This window comes from Rhinopithecus roxellana, chromosome 16 (genome assembly GCF_007565055.1).
Source record: "Rhinopithecus roxellana isolate Shanxi Qingling chromosome 16, ASM756505v1, whole genome shotgun sequence".
Lineage (NCBI taxonomy): Eukaryota > Metazoa > Chordata > Mammalia > Primates > Cercopithecidae > Rhinopithecus > Rhinopithecus roxellana.
In genome coordinates this window covers 23,558,281-23,583,881 of record NC_044564.1, presented here as the reverse complement: position 1 = coordinate 23,583,881, position 25,601 = coordinate 23,558,281, and the positions used below count along the sequence as shown (strand labels likewise).

Sequence of the window (25,601 nt, the reverse complement as noted above, 5' to 3'; positions counted from 1 at the left end):
CACATTCTCCTGGGCTTTACCACCAAGTTTGTTTTTGTTTTTCATATGTATTTAACCCATTCCCTTTCTCTGCTCTGTCTTCTGCAGAACCTTTTCCATTACCTCACAGACATTCAGGGCAGTGGAGGAGTCCGTATCCCTGAAGCTCGAGGAGACGATGCCTGGAAGGTGTACTTTGATGAGACAGCCCAAGAAATTGTGGATGAATTTGCCATGCGTTATGGCATTGAGTCCATATATCAGGCCATGACGTGAGTCTCTGCTGGGGCGCTGGGAAGTGGCTGCTAATCGCTGGGGTGGCTAACTAAGGCACACTGACATGGTGGGCAGGTCCTTAGTGGGTTAGCATGCAGTGATTCCTTTCCTTTCCTCTCTGAGCTGGGTGGGATAGTTCTGTACCCCAAGGCAAGAAGGGTATACGTAGAAAGGGAATGTTTTGTCAGTAACTCACAGAAAAGGGAATGTTTTGTCAGTAACTGCCTCAGAGTTGAGGGAACTCTGCAGGGAAAAAGGCATGTGAGAGTATGCAAGGACAAATCTGCCTAGACATCACAGGCCTGAGCAGACAGGATATGTGTGCTCATGTACATGTGTTTGTGATAGCCGGTCTGGCCTAGACTGGCCTAGGGGTCAAAGAGGACACTAAACTGCAGGGAAAGCAGCTGTGTGTGGAGTCAATCAGGACTCTTTAAATGGGAATTCCAGATTGCTATGAGAAGCAGAGTAGCCTTTCTGTCAGTGATGCTGCCCCTAGAGCTGTGCACAGAAAGCAGCCCTAGGCAAGCAGAGGGCAGCAATTGCCTTGACTGTGCTTCACTTAGCCCATAAACTTTTAATGAGTTCCTGCTTGGCTTTTGCTGCAAGCCCTGAAGAGTCTTTGAGGCTGAGGGTGCTGTGTTTTTCAGGCACTTTGCATGTTTATCATCCAAGTACATGTGTCCTGGTGTGCCAGCAGTGATGAGCACCTTACTGGCCAACATCAATGCCTACTATGCCCACACAACTGCCTCTACCAATGTCTCTGCCTCTGATCGCTTCGCAGCCTCCAACTTTGGGGTAAGTATCATGTAAACACGTATGTCTGCATTGATTACCAATTAATAAAGTTTGATTTTCCTTTTTTCTTTTCGAGACAGAGTCTCGCTCTGTTGCCCAGGCTGGAGTGCAGTGGTGCGATCTTGGCTCACTGCAACCTCCACCTTCTGGGTTCAAGCAATTCTCCTGCCTCAGCCTCCTGAGTAGCTGGAATTACAGGCACATGCCACCACGCCTGGCTAATTTTTTTTTTTTTTTTTTTTTTTTTTAGCAGAGACGGTGTTTCACCATGTTGGTCAGGCTGGCCTCGAACTTCTGACCTTGTGATCCACCCACCTTGGCCTCCCAAAGTGTTGGGATTACAGGCTTGAGCCACCGCACTCGGCCAAGTTTGATTTTTCTTGGCTGGTCCTGTAGAGTTGCTTGATGTGCTTAAAATTCAGGTAGCTTCCATTTTGATAGATGAACCTTGTTTCCTTATGGGTATGCAGACTATACTAATAGCCTCTCCACAGACACAGATAAAGAAGAGAAGGTGGTTGGGGGTGGTAGCACCTGGGCTTGGCCAGAATCTCTCTGGGCCAACAACTTGGTTGAGTTACCATATTCTTCCATATTCTTTAGTCTTGCAGGTCCACAAATGGACTTTTAAAAATCTTGTTCAATCTGTCTGTGACGGATTCATATTACTTGAGTTTATATGAGACTGATGTCTAAGCAACGATGCCATTGTGCACGTGCACTTGAACCTGTACCTTTTCTAGTGTCTGGACTGTTTTCCCTATCCAGGGTGTGCCCTTCCTGGGTTAAGGTACCTGAGAAGTTGAGTCATTGCTCAAAATGTCACCTGACTTTAATTCAGTATAAACTAGATAAAATCATTCTGACCCGACACAAAAATGACCATTTTGGGCATAAAGTTACTGATGTCACCCCAATTCACTGAGTCTGCGAGCCCTGATTTTTTGGTACTAATGAATTTTTTGTTGTTGATAGAGTCTTTCTGTAGATGTGTAATGTATTAAGCCAGTCAAATATATGTTCCATTTTGCCTCATCTCATTATGTATTGACTTAATCAATATCTACTCATATAATCAATATATGAGTTCTAGGAGTGGGATGCCAACATCCTGCAGGCATATGATTCCATGTTTAAGTATACTTTTTCTATGAAAATCAACTATTAAAATAGTATATGTTAGTTATTTTAACATTTAAAAAGTATACACTATGGGAAGTGTGTGTGGAATGTGGTTTAAAGAGAGACCCCTTCAGGCCTGCCCTGTTATCTTTCAAATGCATCAGTTTCTCTCTCCCGTCATCACTGCTAGGCTGTGGCTGTATAACTATTATGCACTACCCCGAGATAAGTCAGGAGACCTCAGACTCAAGAGAGAATGTGTTTGGAGTTTCTTCTTATCTAACTGAGATAAGTTACAGTCCCAAAGGGATAGAGATGCACTGGTTGTGCCCTATTGACTCTTGGGTAGAAGGAGCCTTTTCTCCTCCCAGGGACTTGGCTTTTTCCTTGCCAGTGTGAGATTTCCCAGATTGGGACAGAGCTGCAAAGAGATAGAACAGGGACTATCTATCTCATTACACTGTTTGTTGTTCTTCCCATAGGCAGGGATGTGTTTCCAGCCCAATGCCTCCCAACTCTTTCTACTCATCCAGAGGTGGTTCTGTTTCTGTTGTAGTTTAGGGGACTCAGACACAGGTTCTCTTTTTCTTCCACATTATTTGTTTCTCACCCTCAGAAAGAGAGATTTGTAAAACTGCTGGACCAGCTACACAACTCACTGAGGATCGACCTCTCTACATATAGGGTGAGTGAAGACATGGCTGTGGGCAGGATAATAGATATCAAGCACAGTCCCAGAGAGACTGTAGGCCAATCTTGGCTGTAAAGATTGAGGCCAGGGAAAGCTGGTCTGTGTCATCACATCCACGCAAATGGCCAATGCTACTGACACCTGTGGTTCTTTTAACTCCAGGGACCATGTGGTGTATAAATAGCAGCAGGTATGGTTACTTTTTATGGACAGTTGGCTTTCCAACCTCACTGTTAACACTCTACTAAACTCTCTGGTGACATTCTCATTAGGGAGTTTCCTGAGATTAATCTCTTCCGGGAGTACCCTTTTAAAAAATTAGATACCTAATTGCATTTCTTTTTTGCATTTTTCCATACTCTCCTCGTTTTCCAGGGGAGGTGTGAGAATCTGGCTAGGGGGAGAGAGAGTAGCTTGGTTTTTGCAAGTAATTTGTATCAGAGAGCATGTCCATTTGTAGTATAAAGGGAGGAAATAGGTGTAGTAGGAGGATGGGTACCTGGGACAGGACAGGATAAGGAAATGGGCAGTTTCTCAGTTCCTCCTATGTTAGATCTTAGAACGGCTTCATTACTTGCTTTAAAGTGCTGTGAATTTTCAGAACAGGCAATATACGCACATTAAAAAGTAAGTATAAAAACAACCTTAAAGTTAAAAAGAAGTGAGGTTTTAATTGTCTGCTCGAGTGCCCTCCATTTGCACAAATAATGGACAGCTGACTGTATGTCTTATATTTGGCATATAAGTAGCCATTTGAAGGTTTAAAAACTGACCATTAATGTGAAGACAGGCTCAGCATCTCCCTTCAGCTCTTCATAGCAGCTCCCTCCTAAGACTCATGTCAAAGTGAATGAAGTAAGGATGGCTGGAAATTCCTAAGGACCTCACTCCAAAAGCAGTTCTGCTCAGAGATCTGCCATCTGCTGGCTGCAGAACAGTAGAAGAGCTGGGGTCTATTGTATAAAAAGTACAGGTCCTGGACCTCAGTTTGGCCTGTAGTGTGGCTCCACTTATATTCCAGGATATACAGTTAGATTGTAACTTTTGAAGAAGTCGCTGTTGGTGTGTAAGAATCTTCATCCAAGAAAAGCATGTGTGTAAGTGTGTGTATGCCTGTGTGTTCATTTGTACAAGTTCTTATACATTGCATGGGAAGTAGGGCTAGAGGGAGGATGTCTTGCTTTCTAGGGTGGAGTGTATTAACCCCTGCTTTTGGCAAGAGCCTGTTTGCATCAATAGAAAAAAGAGAAGAAGACCTGTAACATTACAGTGTTTTTGGCCAGCTCGACTAGAGAAAAACCCAGTAGGTAGCAATTAGGGAAGCTTTTGATATCATCACTTTTGGCAGGGAAGGTTTTCATAGTCCTCTGTTCCTTTCTTACATTTGCTTGATTTGCAACAGAATAATTTCCCTGCTGGGAGTCCTGAACGGCTTCAGGACTTAAAATCCACAGTGGATTTGCTGACCAGCATTACTTTCTTCAGAATGAAGGTAAGAAATGGACTGGGTTTGGGTGGTTCTGGGCTGGAGACCTGGCTACGGGAACATCAAAAATAAGAATCACTGGGCAGAGTCTGAAGCTACAGGATTCATCACCTCTAAGCTTACAGTTCTGTGTACCTGTTCCCTGGGTTACTTCTGAGAGAGCATAAGGACTATAAATCCATGAGGATGGGCTGGAAGTTTTCCCTGTCAGCTATCCTGGCAATTTCATCACAGGGAAAGGTCTAGGGACCCAGAGAGGGATGAAAGAATCTAGAGTAGGTTTGGGGTAGTGTTAGGAGAATATCCCACCCAGATGAGCAGGACCTTGGGCCCATATTTCTTCTTTTAATTGGCAGGTACAAGAACTGCAAAGCCCTCCAAGAGCCAGCCAGGTGGTAAAGGATTGTGTGAAGGCCTGTTTGAACTCCACATATGAATATATCTTCAACAACTGCCACGACTTATACAGCCACCAGTACCAGCTGGTAAGAGGTTCGGGATCAGGTGGGGCCAGCTATCAGTGGCTCTCTAGAGCCTCAGCTTTCCTTCACCATGGTGGTGGAAAGGCGCTCAGGACAAAGTACTTGATGTTCTTAATGGTAAGTGAGTTGTGGAGTATGAACCATGTGGACCATGAGATATGTGGATGGAAAGAGACCCCTGGGCAATGGCAACAATAATGATGTTGAAGAAAGTAAACCTAAATTCATGGGGTTCAGGGGTTGAGTAGGTGAATTCTCAGTCCATCCCAGAGTCTTTTGACTTGAAGGGCCTTGAAAAAGGGATAAAATTAAAGGAATTCCAAGGAGAAAGAGTCTTTTCCCACTCTTGATCAGATACCGGAAAAAGATACATAAAATAAGGAACATTTGAGATAGACCTTAAAAGGCAGTGGGATTTGGACAACCAATGATGGCAGGACAACCTAAATGTCTTGGACACTTATTTTTAGGTAAATACATCCAACTTGTAAAGCTTCCTAGGAGCACCCTCATAAAGACTAAGATCTTGTTCCTACTGCCTCTTCTCATTCCCAAGTGCACTTTCTGTGCCAGCCATGTATTTAAGCCTCCTCCTTTTAAGGTTTATAAAGCCTCCTGTTGGTTCTGAAGTCCATGGGAGGTTTTCCGAGGCCTTTGTTTTACTTGACACATTCTGGGCTCCTCTGTCATCCGTGTATGAAGTCTCTCTGGTCGAGGCAAGACACTGTTCTCAGCTTTGATCTTTCAACTATGGAGAGGTCTGGTTGAAGATTTGGTCTCTATTCCCCAGCATGAGAATGAACTAGACTTGGAAAGAGAGTTCATAAACTATTCAGGGATACTCTTTAGCCTTTGTGTTTTGGTATCTGCTTTTTACTTTCTTTCAATTTCATTTTTTCATATTTACACTGGCATAAACTCTTCATGTCTTTTAAAATTTCTTTCTGCTGACCTTCAGTCATTGGTTTATTCGTCCATCCATTCACTTAACAGAGCATTAGAGGCAAAGTTGAGTAAGAGGCATTTCAGTCTTTGGGGATCTCATTGTTTAGTGGAGGTCAGGGCAAATTACTACATTTATTTTTTGTTGTTTTTGTTATTTTTTTGTTACTATGTTTTACTGTAGTTGTAGTTTTCTGATACATCTACACCAAAGGTTCAGCGAGCATGCTCTGGGAGGCCGTACCAGGGATGTCAGGAAAACCTCTCAGAAGAGGCAAAGTTCAATCTGAATTTTGAGGAAGGAGTAGGAATTGACTAAAGAAAGGGGCTGGAGGGAAGGGGCATACCACAGAGAGCAAATAGAATGCTTAGAGGCACAGAATTATGTATAAGCATGTTAATTTAAAGAAATATAAGCAGGCCAGGCGCAGTGGCTCACGCCTGTAATTCTAGCTCTTTGGGAAGCTGGGGCGAGTGGATCACTTGAGGTCAGGAGTTTGAAAGTAGCCTGGCCAATATGGTGAAACCCCATCTCTACTAAAAATACCAAAATTAGCCAGGCATGGTGGTGGACGCTTGGAATCCCAGCTACTTGGGAAGCTGAGGCAGGAGAATTGCTTGAACCCAGGAGGCAGAAGTTGCAGTGAGCCGAGATCGTGCCGCTGCACTCCAGCCTGGGTGACAGAGGGGAGACTCCATCTCAAAAAAACAAAATAAAAATAAAGAAGTATGGCAATTTAGGGTACTTACAGCATCAGGCTGTGGGAATCAGCTATCTGAGATCAAATCTTAGTTCTGCTCTTTACAACTGCATGACTCTGCACAAGTCATATAACCTTGCTGTCCTTCACTCTCCTCATCTGTAAATGAAGGTGATAATAATTTCTACTCAATGGAGTCGTTGTGAGGATTAGATAGGATAATGTGTATAAAGGTCTTAGCAGAGTGTGTGGCACATAAGCTGGAACAAAAAGAGTTGTATGAGGTTGAGAGAGAGTCACATTCTGGAAGATCTAAACTAAGGAATTTAAACTGTATTGAATGCCGTTGAAGGGCTTTAAGCAGAGGAGTAACACGCTGAGATTTTCTTCGTAGAAAGATCACTGATAGCTGCGAGGAGTAGGGATTGGATTGAAGATCAAAGACCAGTTCAGAAATCCTTGAATGATAAGAGCCTGAGCCAGGACAATGACAGAAAAATAAAAGGAAGAGATGTATTTAAGTGATATTAAAGATTCTGTCCTGGTTTCTAGTAACTTCTTGATAATGCAGGCTTATTAAGGACTGTGGAAGCTTTCCAGTGGCATGTGACATCCCACATAAAGGCCCTGTTCCTGTACTTCTGGGCAGCTCCATCTTCGTCTTTGTCTTAGTGGGAGACAATATGTGTTCCAGGCTCCCTGTGGTGACTCCTACCTCACTTTTCTGGGCTGTGACTATAGAGTGATTTTTTACTCTATATTTCAGGTAAAGCTTTCAGGCTTGCCTCTTCCCAAGTAAGGCCATTTCTTATCCAGCTAGGCAAATAGCTTCCTAGATGCAGTTCTTCCCCGTAATAACTTCAGGGGGTCAAGGGAAGTCCTACTCCACTGAAAGGCTGAAATGCACCCTAGATCTGTTCAGTAGCTCCTGCAGAAATTGAAAGAGCTCAGAACTGAGATGTGTGTGTGTGTGTGGTTGTGGTGTGGTGTCAGTAGGGGAACACCACCAGAAGAGGAGGGCTACCTGCCTGTAGGGGCCGCATAGAACTGGACCTACTTAGTGAGGCTGGAGGGGCTGTTTCTGTTAGCCAGGGAGTTACTCTGCCCGTAGCAACTGAGAGAAGGAAGAAGGAGGATGGGCATCTTTATATCTCTTGGACTGACCAAGTTTATCAGAGCAGTGCCCTGGGGCTGAGGACAGAACCTCTCAGCGACAGGCTCCCTGTGTTCTGGGATCTCACAATAGCCATTCTTACAGAACAGGGATAGTCTTGTGGAAGACAGGCTCTAGGAGAGGAAAGGTCCTTGATTCTAGAGGAAGAGGTATAGGGAGGGGAAGAGAAAGAGGATCATTGGAGACACCCTTTACATTCTACTCTGACTCTCTCTCCCTCTCTCTCACTGTGTCCTCTGGATCAAGAAGCAGGAGCTACCTCCAGAGGAACAAGGGCCCAGCATTCGGAACCTGGATTTCTGGCCCAAGCTCATCACACTTATCGTGTCAATCATAGAGGAAGATAAGAATTCCTACACACCTGTTCTGAACCAGTGAGTATCACCCTCTTTGGCCCTGTCTGTTGGTGATTGGTCTGTCCATCTGTCTAACAACCTCTTTCCTGTCTCTGTATGTTTGCAGTGCCACCTCTTCTTCCTGTCCGTCCATCTGTCCCTCTGTCCCTTGTATCTGTCTGGGTAACTGTTTCTGGAGAAAGGTGTGGAAACATAATGGGGGTCCCTGCCCAGACTGAGCCAGCCTCCTTCTGGGACTGTGGCTGCCATAGGAGCCCCAGGGGATCCAGAGACCATGTGTGTATGTGTCTGTCCACTCTGAATGAAGTGGGCCTTCTTATAGCCCACCCCTCCCTTGCCCTTTCTCCTCCATCTTATTTAGCCTGCGCTTGCTTTCCAGCCACTGCCTGGAAAGTCTCTGCCTCTCAATTGCCTGCCTTCTGGGCATCTTCTGCCCCCAGGCCCATCTTGCCTACGGGGATCCCTTCTGCCCCCACTTGTCCTGCCACTGGCCCCTGGGCCCCTTTTCTCCAGATTGGACCTAGCCCTGTACTCTAAGCTTCTCCTCTCTCCAATATGACTTCCAAGAACTAGGCACTTTGGCCTTGAAATGAATCAAATCAAATGGCTCTTGCCTTATTCTCTGACTGTGGTTTCTTCTGTCATCCAGGTTTCCTCAGGAGTTGAATGTGGGAAAAGTCAGCGCAGAAGTGATGTGGCATCTGTTTGCCCAAGACATGAAATATGCATTGGAGGGTAAGGATCTGTCCAAATTGGTAGGCTGCCAGGCTCCTAGCCCAAGCTCCTTGTTCACTGTCCCTTTCCTCTTCCAGACAACTACAACAACTTGTTGTTTGGTGAGTGGTATAGTGAGAAACTAAAGGAATTTTAGGCCTGGTGGGAGGTAGGCCCCCAGGAGACCTTGGTAGGCAAAGTTGCAGCCAAAGGAAATATGAAAATGGCTGTGTGGCTGTAGGTTCCTCCTTCCAGCTTTGGAGCAACTGCCTATTCAAGACCTTCCCAGCCCAGAGATGAACTTCTCCCATGGTGGGTGTTCTGAGGTTGTCCACTTCCTGGAGAATGGTCTTGTGAAACTTCAGTTTTAAATAATCAGAACCTTAAATATACAGATATTTCTGATAAATATACAGAAAAAAATATAATTGTTTTCTTATGTTGGGGACTCTCTGGCCTGCCTTTTCTTGAAAGCTGCTCTGGTTTAGTATGACAATGCTAGGAAGATACTTCTTCCCTCACTTCTCCTATAGAGCAGGGCCACAGGCAAATTATTATTCATCTTACTCATTCAGCTTGTTCTTTTATTCATTTCCTACCTTGGTCCACAAAGATATCATTCCATACCTGTATCAGACCTTCCCATCTGTACCCATCTATACTCACCTATTCAGCAGCCTTTCCTGCCTGTTTAGGTGTGGTAGTCTGTCTCCTCATTCTGTGAAAGCCCATCTAGGAGGAGGAGCCATCTGGGCAAGGACAAAGCAGAGTCCGGATCTGTTATTTGGGTGGGATGGCAGGGCAGATGGGCCACCCTCAGACTCTTGAATGTGTGAGGTTTAGAATCAGTCTTGAGGCCGGGTGCGGTGGCTCAAGCCTGTAATCCCAGCACTTTGGGAGGCCGAGGTGGGTGGATCACGAGGTCAGGAGATCAAGACCATCCTGGCTAACATGGTGAAACCCCGTCTCTACTAAAAATACAAAAAATTAGCCAGATGTGCTGGCGGGCGCCTGTAGTCCCAGCTACTCGGAGGCTGAGGCCGGAGAATGGCGTGAACCTGGGAGGCGGAGCTTGCAGTGAGCTGAGATCCGGCCACTGCACTCCAGCCTGGGCGACACAGCGAGATTCCGTCTCAAAAAAACAAAAAATAATCAGTGAGTCTTGAGACTGAAAGAAATCTTGAAGATCTGTGTTACATTTGAGCCAGCCACAGACTACACGCGTACATTCTGTAATACAAGTCCAGAGCAGGGCTGCCTGCTGTCAGGCCAGGAAGGAGGTCACTGGTCTCTCCCTCCAGATGCCACTTAGTGAGCCTGATGGGGAGTACAGTCTCAGTTCTTGAAGAACTCTGGCTCCAGTGGGTTTGGGGGAAAAGAGAAAATACTTGTGAAAAGTGAATCAACCCCACAAGAGAAGTAGTGTAAGGTGGGGCAGAGGTTTTCAAACAGAAGTATCTCAGGAGCTAAGTTGAAGGGAAATCCCAAAGGCTAGGCTCCAGGCCTCTTACATGATGTCAGCTCAGCCAGCTCTGCTTTTATCATTCTTACATGGAATTCTAGGTGAAATTTCTTTTGAAAGGAGAGTTCTGCTAATGTTTAAAACAAACACAGAAGGATTGAAAACTTCTACTTTAAGAGAAAGAATTAATGTTGGCCTGATTTCAAACATCAATTTCACTGCCTACGTAGCAGTGTGAATTTGGTCCAAACTACTTAATTTTTATGAGCTCCCATTTTCTCATCTGTAAAATGGGAGTGATGATAGCATCTATTTCTTTGATGAAGTACTGAGATGTATTTAGCATACTGTCTGGCACTTACTCAGCACTGACTAAATCTTAGTTCTTAAGAACAATAAGAAACCATTACAGGCTCATGAGCAGAGATGAAATGTGAACCCAGTAGTATTTTAATAAGATCTACCTCAGTGGGAGATGAGGGCAGCTAGAACAGGGAGAGACTAGAATCAGAGAACACAGATAATGATGAGCTGTTGTAATAATTTAGGGATGGAGGGCGCTGGGATTAGAGAAGAGAAGTGGAGAGATGAGAATGGGCTTTGATAGACATTGGAAGGAAGCCAGAACAGGACTTTGTGATGGTCAGAATATGGAGGGCAAGAGAAGGGGAGGAGTTTGGGGGCCTGGATGATAGGAGAGTGGCATTGACTCCGACTATAAAAGGAAAGTTGAAAATGCTGTTCTTCGCCAAATATTTTGTAAGTCAACATTATTAAGGTATAATTTATAGATGATACAGTAAGACCACTTTAAGAATACAATTTAATGAGTTTTGACAAATAAGCCCAACTGTGTAACAACTCTCCCAATTAAAATATGAAACAAAAGTTCCTTCTTGCCACTTTACAGTAAATCCCCACTCCATTCACCAAATGTTTATTGAATATTTTCTCTGCGCCAGGCACTGTGCTGGTTATTGGAACCCAATGAGATGAACGAGGCATAGTACCATCCCTTAAGAAGCTCACAGAGCAGTCTAGAAAACAGTCATATAAATTGGCAGTTACAACACAGAGTTATGGCCGGGCGCAGTGGCTCACACCTGTAATCCTAGCACTTTGGGAGGCTGAGGCGGGTGGATCACGAGGTCAGGAGTTCAAGACCAGTCTGGCCAACATAGTGAAACCCTGTCTCTACTAAAAATACACAAAAAATTAGCCAGGTGTGGTGGTGTGTGCCTGTAATCCCAGCTACTTAGGAGGCTGAGGCAGGAGAATCGTGTGAACCTGGGAGGCGGAGGTTGCAGTGAGCCAAGATCGTGCCACTGCACTCTAGCCTGGGTAACAGAATGAGACTCCGTCTCAAAAAAAAAAAAACCAAACAAAAAACAACCACAAAGTTATAATGCCACAAGAGGAGTAAGTATAGGGTGCTGAGAGCACACAGGAGAACCATGTAACCCAGACTCTGAGGACCTGGGAAGGCTTCCTGGGGGAGGCGATGTACAATCTGAAACCTGAAGGGTAATAAGACTTAGCTGGGAGCGTGGTAGTGACAAGATAGGGAGACACAGAACATTTCATGCAGAGGCTACAGCATGTCCAAGACCTGGGGTCTAAAGAGAGCTGGCATGCTTGGAGAACTGGAAGCAGCAGTTCAGTGTGACTAGCACTTCAGAGGGTAGGGGAAGAGATAAGTAAGACCTGAAGATGGAGAGGTGTGACAGAGTCAGATTGTGAAGGAGGTTGTAAGCCATGCCTAGGCTTTTGGACTCTCTCTCTCTATTTTTTTTTTTTTTTTTTTTGAGCCTTGCTGTGTTGCCCAGGCTGGAGTGCAGTGGGCTGATCTTGGCTCACTGCAACCTCCGCCTCCTGGATTTAAGCGATTCTCTTGCCTCAGCCACCCGGGTAGCTGGGATTACAAGCGTGTACCACCACACACAGCTAAGTTTTGTATTTTTAGTAGAGACGGGGTTTCACCATGTTGGCCAGTCTGGTCTTGAACCCTTAGCTTCAAGTGATCTGCCTCGCTCAGCCTCTCAAAGTGCTGGGATTACAGGTGTGAGCCACTGCACCCAGCTGAATTTTGGACTCTATCTTGAGGTAGTTGAGAGCCACTGACATATGTTAAGCAAGGGATTGACATGATCAGATTATTATGTAGAAAGGCCACTCGCTCTGTCTACAGTGTGGAGAATGGATTGGGAGGCAGAATGACCAGTCTGGAGGCTATTGTAGTAATCCAGGTTAGAGATGGTGGTAATGAGACATAGGCAGGTAATAGTGTGGCTAGAAGGAATGGATAGATTCCAGAGACATTTGGAGGTGAAATCGGGAGCTGGTGATTTAATTGGGTATGAATAAAGAGGTAGAAGGAAGATTCGAGGATAAAACTCAGCATTGAACAAGAGGGTAAGATTAGTTGGTGTACTCTGTTCCACTTCAGCTGGAGATTTTAAGATGGTGAGAGACAGGGGCAAGTTAAATCTAGGCATGATGAAATGTTCCATCCGAAGCTTATATGGGCTAGGTGCAGTGGCTTACACCTGTAATCCCAGCACTTTGCAGGGCTGAGGCAAGTGGATCACCTGAGTTCAGGAGTTCATGACCAGCCTGGCCAACATGGTGAAATCCCAACTCTACTAAAAATACAAACATTAGCCAGGTGTGCTGGCACAAGTCTGTAATCCCAGCTACTCAGGAGCCTGAGGCAGGAGAATTGCTTGAACCCAGGAGGCAGAGGTTGCAGTGAGCAGAGAGAGCACCACTGCACTCCACCCTGGGCGACAGAGCAAGACTCCATCTCAAAAAAAATAAGAAGTGTATATAGACGTTACCAGAACCAAAGAGAGATTAGGGGGAGATACCAGCAAACTGGGTAGTTGAAATCATGAGGTTGGAAGAGCTCTCCAGGAGGAAAGGAGGGAGTTAGGTGGAAGTCAGGGGCAGGAGGTTATGGATTGGCCCTTCTGACAGACTACCTCACCTCAAACAGCTTTACTGGAGCATGACTCCATGGGACTTGTTAGAATAGCTGAAAGTCTGGCTGGTGTTTCAGAACTTGTCGGTTAGTTTTTACACCAGAGAAGTTAATACAGAAATTAGGGATAGGGGCCAGAGGGCAGATAATGAATTGACAGAGAAAGTGAAAATTATATGTAAAAAGGGTAACTTGAAAGTCCCTACCTGACTTCAAACTATACTACAAGGCTACAGTAACCAAAACAGCATGGTACTGGTACCAAAACAGAGATATAGACCAATGGAACAGAACAGAGTCCTCAGAAATAATACCACACATCTACAGCCATCTGATCTTTGACAAACCTGAGAGAAACAAGAAATGGGGAAAGGATTCCCTATTTAATAAATGGTGCTGGGAAAATTGGCTAGCCATAAGTAGAAAGCTGAAACTGGATCCTTTCCTTACTCCTTATACGAAAATTAATTCAAGATGGATTAGAGACTTAAATGTTAGACCTAATACCGTAAAAACCCTAGAAGAAAACCTAGGTAGTACCATTCAGGACATAGGCATGGGCAAGGACTTCATGTCTAAAACACCAAAAGCAATGGCAGCAAAAGCCAAAATTGACAAATGGGATCTCATTAAACTAAAGAGCTTCTGCACAGCAAAAGAAACTACCATCAGAGTGAACAGGCAACCTACAGAATGGTAGAAAATTTTTGCAATCTACTCATCTGACAAAGGGCTGATATCCAGAACCTACAAAGAACTCAAACAAATTTACAAGAAAAAAACAACCCCATCAAAAAGTGGGCAAAGGATATGAACAGACATTTCTCAAAAGAAGACATTCATACAGCCAACAGACACATGAAAAAATGCTCATCATCACTGGCCATCAGAGAAATGCAAATCAAAACCACAATGAGATACCATCTCACACCAGTTAGAATGGCAATCATTAAAAAGTCAGGAAACAACAGGTGCTGGAGAGGATGTGGAGAAATAGGAATACTTTTACACTGTTGGTGGGATTGTAAACTAGTTCAACCATTATGGAAAAGAGTATGGCAATTCCTCAAGGATCTAGAACTAGATGTACCATATGACCCAGCCATCCCACTACTGGGTATATACCCAAAGGATTATAAATCATGCTGCTATAAAGACACATGCACACATGTTTATTGCGGCACTATTCACAATAGCAAAGACTTGGAATCAACCCAAATGTCCATGAGTGACAGACTGGATTAAGAAAATGTGGCACATATACACCATGGAATACTATGCAGCCATAAAAAAGGATGAGTTTGCATCCTTTGTAGGGACATGGATGCAGCTGGAAACCATCATTCTTAGCAAACTATCACAAGAACAGAAAACCAAACACCGCATGTTCTCACTCATAGGTGGGAACTGAACAATGAGATCACTTGGACTCGGGAAGGGGAACATCACAAACCGGGTCCTATCATGGGGAGGGGGGAGGGATTGCACTGGGAGTTATACCTGATATAAATGACGAATTGATGGGTGCTGACGAGTTGATGGGTGCAGCACACCAACATGGCACAAGTATACATATGTAACAAACCTGCACGTTATGCACATGTACCCTAGAACTTAAAGTATAATAATAAAAATAAAATAAAAAAAAAAAAAGAAAGAGGGAGTTACAGAGTGATGGGCAGCCCTGCTTGAAAAGGAAGGAGGAGGGCCCTCCTGATGTTTCTAGGTTCTTAGACTGGTTCAAGAACAGCAGGGGAGAGGGATGGAGGAGAGGGTCTCTCTCGATGTCCTGAGGGTCTCTCTGATGTCCCTGATTTTTTTACTCTCTTTGTTGCTTATTGGTGTCTCTGCTCTGTCACAAGCATCCACTGTCATTCGTATACGAAAAGTCCTCTTTCTGGGTGGTAAGAACTTTTAGTGTTCTTTTGCCCCTAGTCTTATACCTTTTCCCTCTTCTCCTGCTCACTGCTTCATAGAAGAGACTGCAAATGCAACTTTAGGTTGAGACAGTACTGCCTGTAGTGCCAGGGAATGAAATTCCTGGGACTTGAAGACCTTTGAGGCTTAATCCCAGGCTTCCATTTCCTCCTTCAGTGTCTGCTGCACTAGTTCACAAGGGCCAGCTGCCGCAGCCTGAATGTTCCACCTTGACTTGGAGGAGCATCGCCCATGGCAACTCAAAGTTGAGCAACAGAGTCCCCAAGGACAGTGGCCTTCTCATCTCTGCCGCTTAGTCCTCTCCCACATTTGCTTGCTTTTACCATTATGTTGATGTGTCAGCATACAATTGATTTTTATTATTTAAATTAGTGCTTCAGCTATAAAGGGGGTAGATGAAGAGAACCTATGGGTGTGGCCAGTGCTCCAGACTCTGAGCAAATTGTGAGTTATCTTTGTCCTAGATTTTCCAGAAGGTTCTGGAGATTCAGCAAGATGACTTTTCAAGTTCATAATAAGTGCCCCATTTTCTGCAGCATGATATGTCCTTTCATCTGGCTGTGTTTCCATAGTTTCCAAACTGACTATTCATATTTGCATACTTCCCTGAGAATTCATTTTTTCAGTGTCTCAGCTCTGCCCTAGAGCCGTTCAGTTTGCCTCAAGATTCCATTACACCATGGCTGCCCAACTGCTCTGTCAGTTTGGCCCAGTTTGATTTTCCTTGTCTCTGTAGTTGTCATTGACCCATTCATGCCATGTACACCTGCTCATCTCTGCCTTTAAGCCTCTCTGAAGCTCAACTAGCATGATCAGAAAGGCCCTGGAAAACCATTGCCCTCTACAGTCATGGGCAGTCTCCCTACTAATCAGCATCAGCACTCATGGCCCTTTCTCCTCCCCTTCACCAGAGGCCAGATGCTAGAGCAAAAAGACCACTTCGAAATGCTGGAACAAAAAGATTGCAGGCTTTATCGGGGAGTCTGGCTTAGTCTTTCTAGAGGAAGATTTGGGCCAAGCTTGTGGAGAGTTGCTGAGCAGAACACTGGTGGGGAGAGATGGCTGTGAGGAGGAGGTTTGGAGTCACCCTTGTCCTAGGACATCTGATGGAGTTGCCTGACCAGATCTGCTGCCTTGGGAAGGCTCAGGAACCATGGACTCTACTGCTGGGACCTGACCCAACCTTTCTCCCTACCACTAGAGCATGAGAAAGACCGCCTGTGTAAGAGTGCTGACTACATGAACCTGCACTTCAAGGTGAAATGGCTCCACAATGAATACGTGCGGGATCTGCCTGTCCTCCAGGGGCAGGTGCCTGAGTACCCAGCGTGAGTCATCATGTGGGCACTACAGAGGGAAGGGAAGACGGCCCTCTGGGTGGGCAGGGCTAGTATCCCCAATTCATTTCAGCAAGTCAGTCTTGGGGACTGCCTGTTCCAGGTACCACTGTAGACAGAGAAAAGTGTTAAACTGTGCCCTGCCATCCAGAGGATCCCAGTCTAGTGGAACTGTCAGGAAATGGCATATTCCAACCACGAGTTCTAACCCCCTGTTCTCCTGCTCTGACTGCAGGTGGTTTGAGCAGTTTGTGCTACAATGGCTGGATGAGAATGAGGATGTATCCCTGGAATTCCTGCATGGAGCCCTGGAGCGAGATAAGAAGGATGGAGTAAGTCAGGGGCTTTGGCTGCACAGGGTCCAGGCCAGGTCTCCCAGCAATTAGCTATCGGCAGAAGTTACTGGGTTTTAGCCAGGATGGCTATGCCTGTCCTGTGGAGTTCACAGGAGGGCTGTTGAGGGCCACTAGCCACCCTTGCTGGGTCAGAGCCTTTTCAAACTCTACAAGCTTGGGAAAAGATAGAAGCTGTGGATGGTGACCCTGTGTGTGGTCTTCCTTAGTTCCAGCAGACATCAGAGCATGCACTCTTTTCCTGCTCTGTGGTGGATGTCTTCACACAACTCAATCAGAGCTTTGAGATCATCCGGAAGCTGGAATGCCCAGACCCCAGCATCCTTGCCCACTACATGAGGAGGTTTGCTAAGGTGACCATAACCCTTCCTACTCCCTCCCCCTTACCACCACCACACTCACAGTCTCATCACAGGCCTGAGCTCAGCACCTCTCCATTGTGGCCTGCAGGTAGAGCCTTATGTGACCCCCATTCTCCTTTGCTTGTTTCTGGGGCAGACAGATGGTTCTGTCTTAGTGCTGTTCTGTGGTTGAGAGAGAGCTTTGTCCCGTACTGTGAGATTCCCCCTTTACCTCCCTGCTGTTACTGTTCTGTGATGAGAAGTGCCACCTCAGGCAAGATCCCCATAGAAGAGCTAAGAGTTCCCTTTCCTTTTCTTTCCTTTTCTCCTCTTCTCAGACCATTGGGAAGGTGCTGATGCAATATGCAGACATCTTGTCAAAGGACTTCCCAACCTATTGCACAAAGGAGAAACTGGTAGGTTCAGGCCCTGGGACTCTTAGAGAAAGAGAGTGGAAGACATTTGAATCCTTGCTTTTGAAGCTGTCCTCAGAATTGAGGGTTGGGGTGACACTTCTGATGCCTGATTCCCACCATGGCTTTGCTTCAGATCCATGCCACAAAATTATGAGAACTTGACAGAGTTCCTGTGAGTCTCATTTGGTACATTATCCTCTGCTAAGCTAGACCTTTGTTTAGTCTTTTATATATAAACTTAAGATATTCAACGAGTTCTAAAGAATAATACATTAATACTTGAGTACCTACCACCCAGCTTAAAAATCAAAACGTTTGCTTTTAGTCAAGGAGAATTCTCTGAACTGGCCCCAGCTCTTCGTGCTTAGGGAGAAACCTATGTAATATGTGAAGTCCCTGTGGCTTTTGTGAGAGAGGGAGGGACCCTAGGCTAATGGGCCCTATGCTGAAAGGAGCCAAGACTCAACAGCTACATCTGTCCCCAAAGCCCTGCATCCTGATGAACAACATGCAGCAACTGAGGGTCCAGCTGGAGAAAATGTTTGAGGCCATGGGAGGCAAGGAGGTAGGTCTTAGGGTTTGGGAGTCACTGTATTTTCCCTTTATTCCTGAGCTCCTTGGCCACAGAACTCCACCCTCTCTTTACTAGGTGTAGGCCAGCTTGGGGTCTGGGCTGGCTTAATCTGAGATAAGCATTGGGGGTAAGGCCCTGCAAGGGAGGAATAGGCACTGGGGTAGGGCCCTGCGAAGGAGGAATAGGCACTGGGGTAGGGCCCTGCAAGGGAGTAGTAGGGGTGTGGCAGGGTAGAAGAGGGTAAGAAAAGCAGCCTAGCCAGGCTTACCTCCTGTGAATACAGCTGGACCTTGAAGCTGCAGACAGTCTGAAGGAGCTGCAGGTGAAACTGAATACGGTTCTGGATGAGCTCAGCATGGTGTTTGGAAACAGGTCAGTGACCCCACAATACAAGCCCTCAGAGCCAGATGTGGTCCCTAGCCAATCCCAGAGCCCTTGCCCCACACCTCTCCATATAGCTGCAGGTATGAGATCTTCCCTGTACTCCTGCTGACTGTCCCTGCTGGAACTGCACCATGAGCATATGGGAATGGGACCAAATAGCTGGTGCCGCTCCAGGGGCAGCGTGTGTTTGGGGAGAGGAAGGCTACACTGCGGGCACGTGTGTAGTTTCCAGGTACGGATTGATGAGTGTGTTCGACAAATGGCCGACATCCTGGGCCAGGTTCGGGGCACAGGGAATGCATCTCCAGACGCCAGGGCCTCAGCGACTCAGGATGCAGATAGCGTGCTCCGGCCTCTCATGGACTTCCTGGATGGCAAGTGAGTACAGCATTCAGGAGCAGATGCCATCCGGCAGGGGAGCTCCTTGGGAAGAGGGGTTCTCAAACTCTCACCCTGGCCTCACCTGTTGCCTGGACTTGCAGCCTCACCCTCTTTGCCACTGTGTGTGAGAAGACGGTTCTGAAGCGTGTACTGAAGGAGCTCTGGCGCGTGGTGATGAACACAATGGAGAGGATGATTGTTCTGCCCCCACTCACTGACCAGACGGTAAGGACACCTCCTTCTACTTCCTCCTGCTGTCTCCCTTCCCCTCACTTACTGCTTGCTGATGGAGTTGGGGTCCTCTGCTTTTGACTGATTCCCCCTCTGCCCAGGGCACCCAGATGATCTTCACTGCTGCCAAGGAGCTGAGCCATCTTTCCAAACTCAAGGTACTCTGGGTGTGGGGTCCTCCTGGTAGGTGTGCTCCTTCTGAAGTCATGGAGAGAGGGTGGATGGGGGGAAGGAAATTGGAGCTTTGGAGACTGAAGAGGAAAAGGAGATGAATATGCACTGTGGGCTGGCAGGTGGGTGCAAGACTTTCATGACTGCTCTGAGCTGTCCTGATGCTGCTGATTTCTCTGAACAGGATCACATGGTGCGAGAGGAAACACGGAATCTCACTCCAAAGCAGTGTGCAGTCCTTGACCTCGCCCTGGACACCATCAAGGTGGAGGCCCCCCCTTTTTCAGACAGCCTTACCACCACACTCACTTGGCCCTGGCATCCCACTCTCCCAGACCAGGTGTCCCTCCAACTCCTAGCACTCCACATCCAGAAGAGAGTTACTATGTACTGCCAAGGATACAAAGAGAATCAGATACGGTTCCTAAGTTCAAGATGCTTATCATTGGTAAGGTGATATAAGGCAGGAACCTATGAACTGTGCTTCAAGGCACCTGGGAGAGGTATGTCATAGGTCTCAAGTTCTCTAAGGTTCAGATGGGTAAAAGAGCACTTTTGGTCCTTCTCCTTGCCTGAAATGCTTCTATTCCATTTCTGTGCCTGTCCAGAAAGACCCATCCTTCAAACACCACCCTACCTCCAAAAATGTGGCCATCCCCTACCAATCCTGCCAAATACCCAAATAATACTCTTCACCCAAGAGCCTATGACTCTGGTTCTGTGGGTGTTCCTGAACAGCCTGTTCTCACAGTCCTCTTCTTGCTTCTCTGAGGACAATGTTGGGGAGCTGCTTTCTGTAAGGGGATGAAGCAGTCACAGGTGCTCTTTTATCTTGCAGCAATACTTCCATGCAGGAGGCAATGGGCTGAAGAAAACCTTCCTGGAGAAGAGCCCAGATCTGCAGTCTCTACGGTATGCCCTGTCTCTGTACACACAGACTACTGACACTCTCATCAAGACCTTTGTGCGTTCGCAGACCACCCAAGGTAAGGCCCTGAGGGCTTTGGGTTTCCACCTCTCCTCTCTGATACACATCTTCCCCTAGGGAGTCTGTATCTTCATGCCCTTGGGGGCAGATCCAGGTACTTCTTCAGAGAACCCTTCAAATTCAGATCTCGATTGCTTGATGGGATCTCAGTACTTACCTCCACCCCATACCCATTACCAGGCAGGAGAATAACAGAGGCCTGGGAGATATGTCTAAGATTTCTTTTCCCAGACATTGCCTGGCCCATGCATGTTTATTGAGCTCAAGGAGTACACCCTGACTGGTAAGCTGCAAGAAGGAAAAATCTGTGAGGAAGCCTTGAGAATGAATGGAAGCCATGAGAAATATGAAGGCTCGTAGTGTGGGGAGCTTTGCTGGGAGTTGTCCTGGGGAGAGAAGGCAAAAGACTTTCCAGACTCGGCAGCATGCATAGGGAGACAAGGAAGAGAGGCAAACCATGGCAGCTGCTGAAGGGAGGGTGTGGATCCCGGGGCCCTGTGCACAGCTGTAGTTCCAGTCTCAGGGGTGCTGCTTATGCACAGGGGACCCAGGAAGCCAGCTTTCTCCCAGTGATTTTCAGTGCTCAGAACCCCTCCCTACCTTTAGCGTGGCCTGTCGAAAACAAAACACATCTGCATAGATGTAGCTCAGGTTGAAATTCTGATGCTGGAGCAGAGCCCTCCCCAGAGGCACCTCAGGCACATTTCTTACTGCTTGTTCCTAGGAAACCTGAGCAGGCTGCCTAGGGGAGTGAAAGTGGTGGCAGAAGTTGACGCTTAGGCATTACTGAGCTGTATGTGAATCTGGGACACAGGGCTGACCTAGAGGGGAGAGGGGTCTAAGCAGGTAGACTGGTGATGGGAGGTGAGAAAATGGAAGGGACCTAAAGTACTGCTCTATTCCCCATCTGTTCTCATTTCCAATCCAGAGAGGGAAGAATAGAGAGCAAAAGAAGAGCTGTGAGTCTTACTTAAGTGGACAGGGAGAACTTTTACAGAGCTGGGTACATGTGCAGGCATACACCATCAAAGAAGATCTGAGTTAATCCAGAAAGGCTTTTTAGAAGCATTAAGCTTTAAGCTTGATAAAAGATGAGGAGAGCCTGGAATGAGCGCACATATGGTGAGAGCAAGGTTGGAGACTGCAGGAAGAATCCGTATGTATGTGTGTGCATTTTCTACTCATTGCTTTATCATTTAAGGGTCTAAGAAATTAGAGCCTCCAGCCTCTCTCTTGTCTTGCTGGTCTCAGATACATACTCTCTGTCTTTTTCTACTGTTTCTGCCTATGATTTGGTTGGTCTCTGACCCATGAAGTCTAATTTGGAGCATTCACACACTGACTCCAGCTCTTTCACTTCTTTCTCCACTCTGCCCCACCTCTGTGCTCCCTCAGAATATGTGTAGAGCTGCTTTGAATGGCTGTTAACTCCTTAGACTGCTAACGAATTCTTCTTTCTCTGTTCTGCTGCTGCTACTACCTCTGACTTGCCTGCCCTCATTCAGTGCATGATGGGAAAGGTATTAGATTTACTGCTAATGAGGACATTCGGCCGGAAAAGGGTATGTTGTACACCATGCAAATATGGATCTAACATGGGCTAACACTGACCCCTGGGAGCTAGAATGAGCAACTCGTGCTGGGGGTGGGGGAACCAGCTCTCAAAGTTTAGGAGCTCTATCCCAAGTCTTAGAGATGGGTAATGCCTTCATATAGCCCAGGAAGGGGCTCTGTTGTTGATCCCTGTCTGTGTTCTCAGCATTCTCCCACCCTTCTACCTCGGGACAAAGAAGGATTTTCTCTGGGGTGTAAGATTGTGGTGGTTTCTTTTTTCTTTTCTTTTCTTTTCTTTTTTTTTTTTTTTTTTTTTGAGACAGAGTCTCACTCTGTTGCCCAGGCTGGAGTGCAGTGGCATGATTTCAGCTCACTGCAAGCTCCGTCTTCCAGGTTCACGCCATTCTCCTGCCTCAGCCTCCCGAGTAGCTGGGACTACAGGCGCCCACCACCACACCAGCTAATTTTTTTTGTATTTTTAGTTGAGACAGGGTTTCACTGTATTAGCCAGGATGGTCTCAATCTCCTGACCTCATGATCCACCCGCCTTGGCCTCCCAAAGTGCTGGGATTACAGGCATGAGCCACCACACCCAGCCCGGTGTTTTCTTAAAATAGGGTGGGGTCTCTGCTAAGGGGAGCCTGTAGATTGGCTCTTTTCAGAGATTGGAACTGGGGAGTTCATTCTATAGAGGGGCCCAGGTTTGAGGGGGATGAAGTCTTTCAGAGCACAGCAGCCACCCAAGCAGGGACCTCTAGGAATTCTGCAGCCTCCCAAGCAGGGACCTCTAGGAATCCTGGGCATAGGTGGAAGGTTGCTGCTTTTGGCTAGAGAAGACCCACAATTTTTCCATTAAGAGACACCACCAAGTCAGCATAATTCCCAGACACAGATATAAGGTGATGGCACTGTCCTACCCCAACATCTTTTAATGAAAAATCCTTCAGCCTAGGAGATAGAGTTTTGGGGATCCTTGAGAGAGAGTCTTAGTGCACTTTTGGAAAATGTTGTGCCTAAGATGCTGTCAGCTTAACTTGTGTTACAAGACACAGCCTTGTTCTTTATCCCATTTCTTTCCCTTCTTCTATTGCTTACTTCCCATGGTTACTGTGGTGATTGCTTCTTGCTTTTGGGTATAGGGTGGTGGCCTCCTCACCCCTCAGTTTTACCTCCTAGAGTTCTCCAGTGGGGGATCATCTCTCCATTTGTCCCTCAGGGTCTGGTGTGGACGATCCTGTGGGAGAAGTCTCTATTCAGGTGGACTTGTTTACACACCCTGGTACTGGGGAGCACAAGGTCACAGTGAAAGGTGAGTGATGGACTTACAGGTCTGCCCTTTCCTTGCCCAGTGGCCTCACTCATCATTCAAAAGCAGGGGCTGCTCATCTCAGCCCTCCTCCAAGGGGAAGGTCACCTGGGGTTCAAGAACTGGGAATTCCTGGTGGGATCCCTCACAGGTTTCCCTTGTTTGGGCAGTGGTGGCTGCCAATGACCTCAAGTGGCAGACAGCGGGTATGTTCCGGCCTTTTGTGGAGGTGACCATGGTTGGCCCACACCAAAGTGATAAGAAGAGGAAGTTCACAACCAAGTCCAAAAGCAACAACTGGGCCCCCAAGTACAATGAGACATTCCACTTGTAAGTTACAGGGTGGGGGACCTGCAGGACTCTGGGATGGGGGGTAAGACTTGAGGGGTGGGAGGGGGGAGGAGGGCCCCGGGTGATGGCAGACTAGGGTGAAATCAGCTGAAGACTCTCAACTCTGGCCTCATTAACTTCTATCTTGTGCTCACAGCCTCCTGGGAAATGAAGAGGGGCCCGAGTCCTATGAGTTGCAGATATGCGTGAAGGATTACTGCTTTGCCCGGGAAGATCGCATGCTAGGGCTGGCTGTGATGCCTCTGAGGGATGTCACAGCCAAGGGCAGCTGTGCCTGCTGGTGCCCCTTGGGCCGGAAGATCCACATGGATGAGACAGGCCTGACCATTCTCCGGATTTTGTCTCAGAGGAGCAATGACGAGGTGGCCCGAGAATTTGTGAAACTCAAATCAGAGTCTCGTTCCACAGAGGAGGGGAGCTGAACACCTTCGACTCCTGTGCCAATCAGGCAGCAGCAATTTCACACATCAGGGCCAGTGGGAGTTAGCTGTGTAACCAGCTTAGGATCTTTGCAGTCAAGAGGCTGACCCCTTCAGTTAAAGATATTTAAGGAAAAATTTGGGGTGGTGATAATATTGCTTTTCACAGAAAGGGTCATGAAGCCCTGACCCAGCAGGACTGTGGTACTAGGGGCTGGTATGTGGGGTTACCATATGGAGAAATTTTCCACAAAGAGAGAAGGACAAACATTTCTGAGAGTGTCAGCCATTCTTGGTAGACACCCCTCCACTCCTCATCCCACCTTTACCATCTCCATGCCACAGCTTGTCCAGTTAGACACATACACACCAATCATTAGAAAAACAAGTGTAGAGGGTGTGGAACTTGTGCCTGGCTGGCTGGGTAGTCAGTTGAGCCTGTTGCTGAGCCCTGTGGTCTGGATTGGAGTATGGCCAGGGCAGGAGTACACAGAGTAGAATTTAGACTGTCCCTTGAGCAGAATCCACTGATTTTCTGTGGCTCCAATGAGAACAAGGCTTTGAAACTGAACAAGATACCTTCTAGAAATGAACTATGCTAATGCCTTTCCCCAGATTGTATGATGAGTAGAACCAGGTTCACATGGTGCTTCAAAGCCCTGAGAAGAATATTTCTTTGGACCCCAGGCACTAGGGGCCACCTGCCTGGGAGTCTCCCTGCCTCACTCCTCTAGGCAGGGGAGTGATGCTTCAGGACGTGACAGGCTGTTCTAACATGTATCTACCTGAGGGGTAGTTGAAGGATCCAGGAGTATTTTCTTCTTGGGTAGGCCCTGAACAAAGCCAAATAGAAACCAGTCTAAAAAAAGTCCTGCTCATCTGTGTCCACTGCCTTCTAGCCATCCTCCACCTTGCAGAGGGAATCTAGACTTTGGTCTCAGTCTCTCTCTTTCATCTGGGTCATTTGCTATTCCCCTCAGATATTCAACCCTGTAGAAGGAGCCTGGACTCTGATCCCTCTGTACAGGCTGGATGGAGGGGGCCCTCAACATTCCCTGGGAGGTCAGAGACAAACTTTCAGAGAGTCAAATGGACTTCTCAAGACTTGCTCAGAGATGTGACATGGTTCTTGGATTTCCTCTGTAGCAGCCTCCTGGACTTCCTGAGGACTCGACATTGTCCACAGATGTACTGGCCATTACATGAAACAAGAAACCAAGCATCTTTGCTGTTGTTAATTATTATATGTGCCATTGTTACAGATTATAGGCTAGTCTGTAATAAATTATCTTATAGCAGCCTTTGGGGTTTGGTAATTCTGCTAATGTGTGGAAAGCCATGGAAATGACTGTCGTCTCTAATGGTAGATTTTGGCCTAATGGTCCTTTGCTGCTTCTCACTCCTCCACCCCCATACCTGACAGCCAGTGGGTGAAGCCTACAGTGGTTCTGGATAAGCACCACTGGGCTAACATCCTGTCCTAGAGCTGAGACCACCAATCTAATTAAGAGAGTCATGGGACATAAGGCACCGGCTTCCTGCAAAAGGTCCAAAAGAGTAGCAGTAGAGGTATTCTGGTGAAAACTCGTCCATGCTTCTCTTCTTTTTGTCTAGAATCGCTAGGACAGATCACAGCCTGGGTTGTGAGGACAAGGCAGGGGCCCACTGGGGAGAGGTGTGCCTGCCCATCT

The 25,601-nt window shown here is 46.7% G+C and overlaps 1 protein-coding gene across 5 annotated transcripts in view; it reads left to right on the top strand.

Annotated features, from left to right (window-relative positions):
* UNC13B (unc-13 homolog B) overlaps positions 1-25,208 on the top strand; it is a 229,891-nt gene extending 204,683 nt beyond the window's left edge. For 2 of the 5 annotated variants that reach the window (XM_030920050.1, XM_030920053.1), the window contains 21 exons: positions 88-251; positions 906-1,056; positions 2,795-2,863; positions 4,272-4,361; positions 4,712-4,840; positions 7,901-8,028; positions 8,660-8,745; positions 16,306-16,432; positions 16,677-16,773; positions 17,004-17,147; positions 17,474-17,551; positions 18,039-18,116; positions 18,409-18,497; positions 18,735-18,887; positions 18,992-19,115; positions 19,223-19,279; positions 19,477-19,557; positions 20,131-20,278; positions 23,051-23,143; positions 23,311-23,470; positions 23,628-25,129. In XM_030920050.1, the coding sequence (XP_030775910.1) occupies positions 88-251; positions 906-1,056; positions 2,795-2,863; positions 4,272-4,361; positions 4,712-4,840; positions 7,901-8,028; positions 8,660-8,745; positions 16,306-16,432; positions 16,677-16,773; positions 17,004-17,147; positions 17,474-17,551; positions 18,039-18,116; positions 18,409-18,497; positions 18,735-18,887; positions 18,992-19,115; positions 19,223-19,279; positions 19,477-19,557; positions 20,131-20,278; positions 23,051-23,143; positions 23,311-23,470; positions 23,628-23,913 (2,532 nt within the window). In that variant the 3' untranslated portion in view covers positions 23,914-25,129. Of the gene's footprint in view, positions 1-87; positions 252-905; positions 1,057-2,794; positions 2,864-4,271; positions 4,362-4,711; positions 4,841-7,900; positions 8,029-8,659; positions 8,746-16,305; positions 16,433-16,676; positions 16,774-17,003; positions 17,148-17,473; positions 17,552-18,038; positions 18,117-18,408; positions 18,498-18,734; positions 18,888-18,991; positions 19,116-19,222; positions 19,280-19,476; positions 19,558-20,130; positions 20,279-21,785; positions 21,843-23,050; positions 23,144-23,310; positions 23,471-23,627 lie in introns of all 5 variants that reach the window. The other 3 variants (XM_030920051.1, XM_010385830.2, XM_030920052.1) reach the window with 3 other exon arrangements.
* Positions 25,209-25,601: the final 393 nt, after the last annotated feature.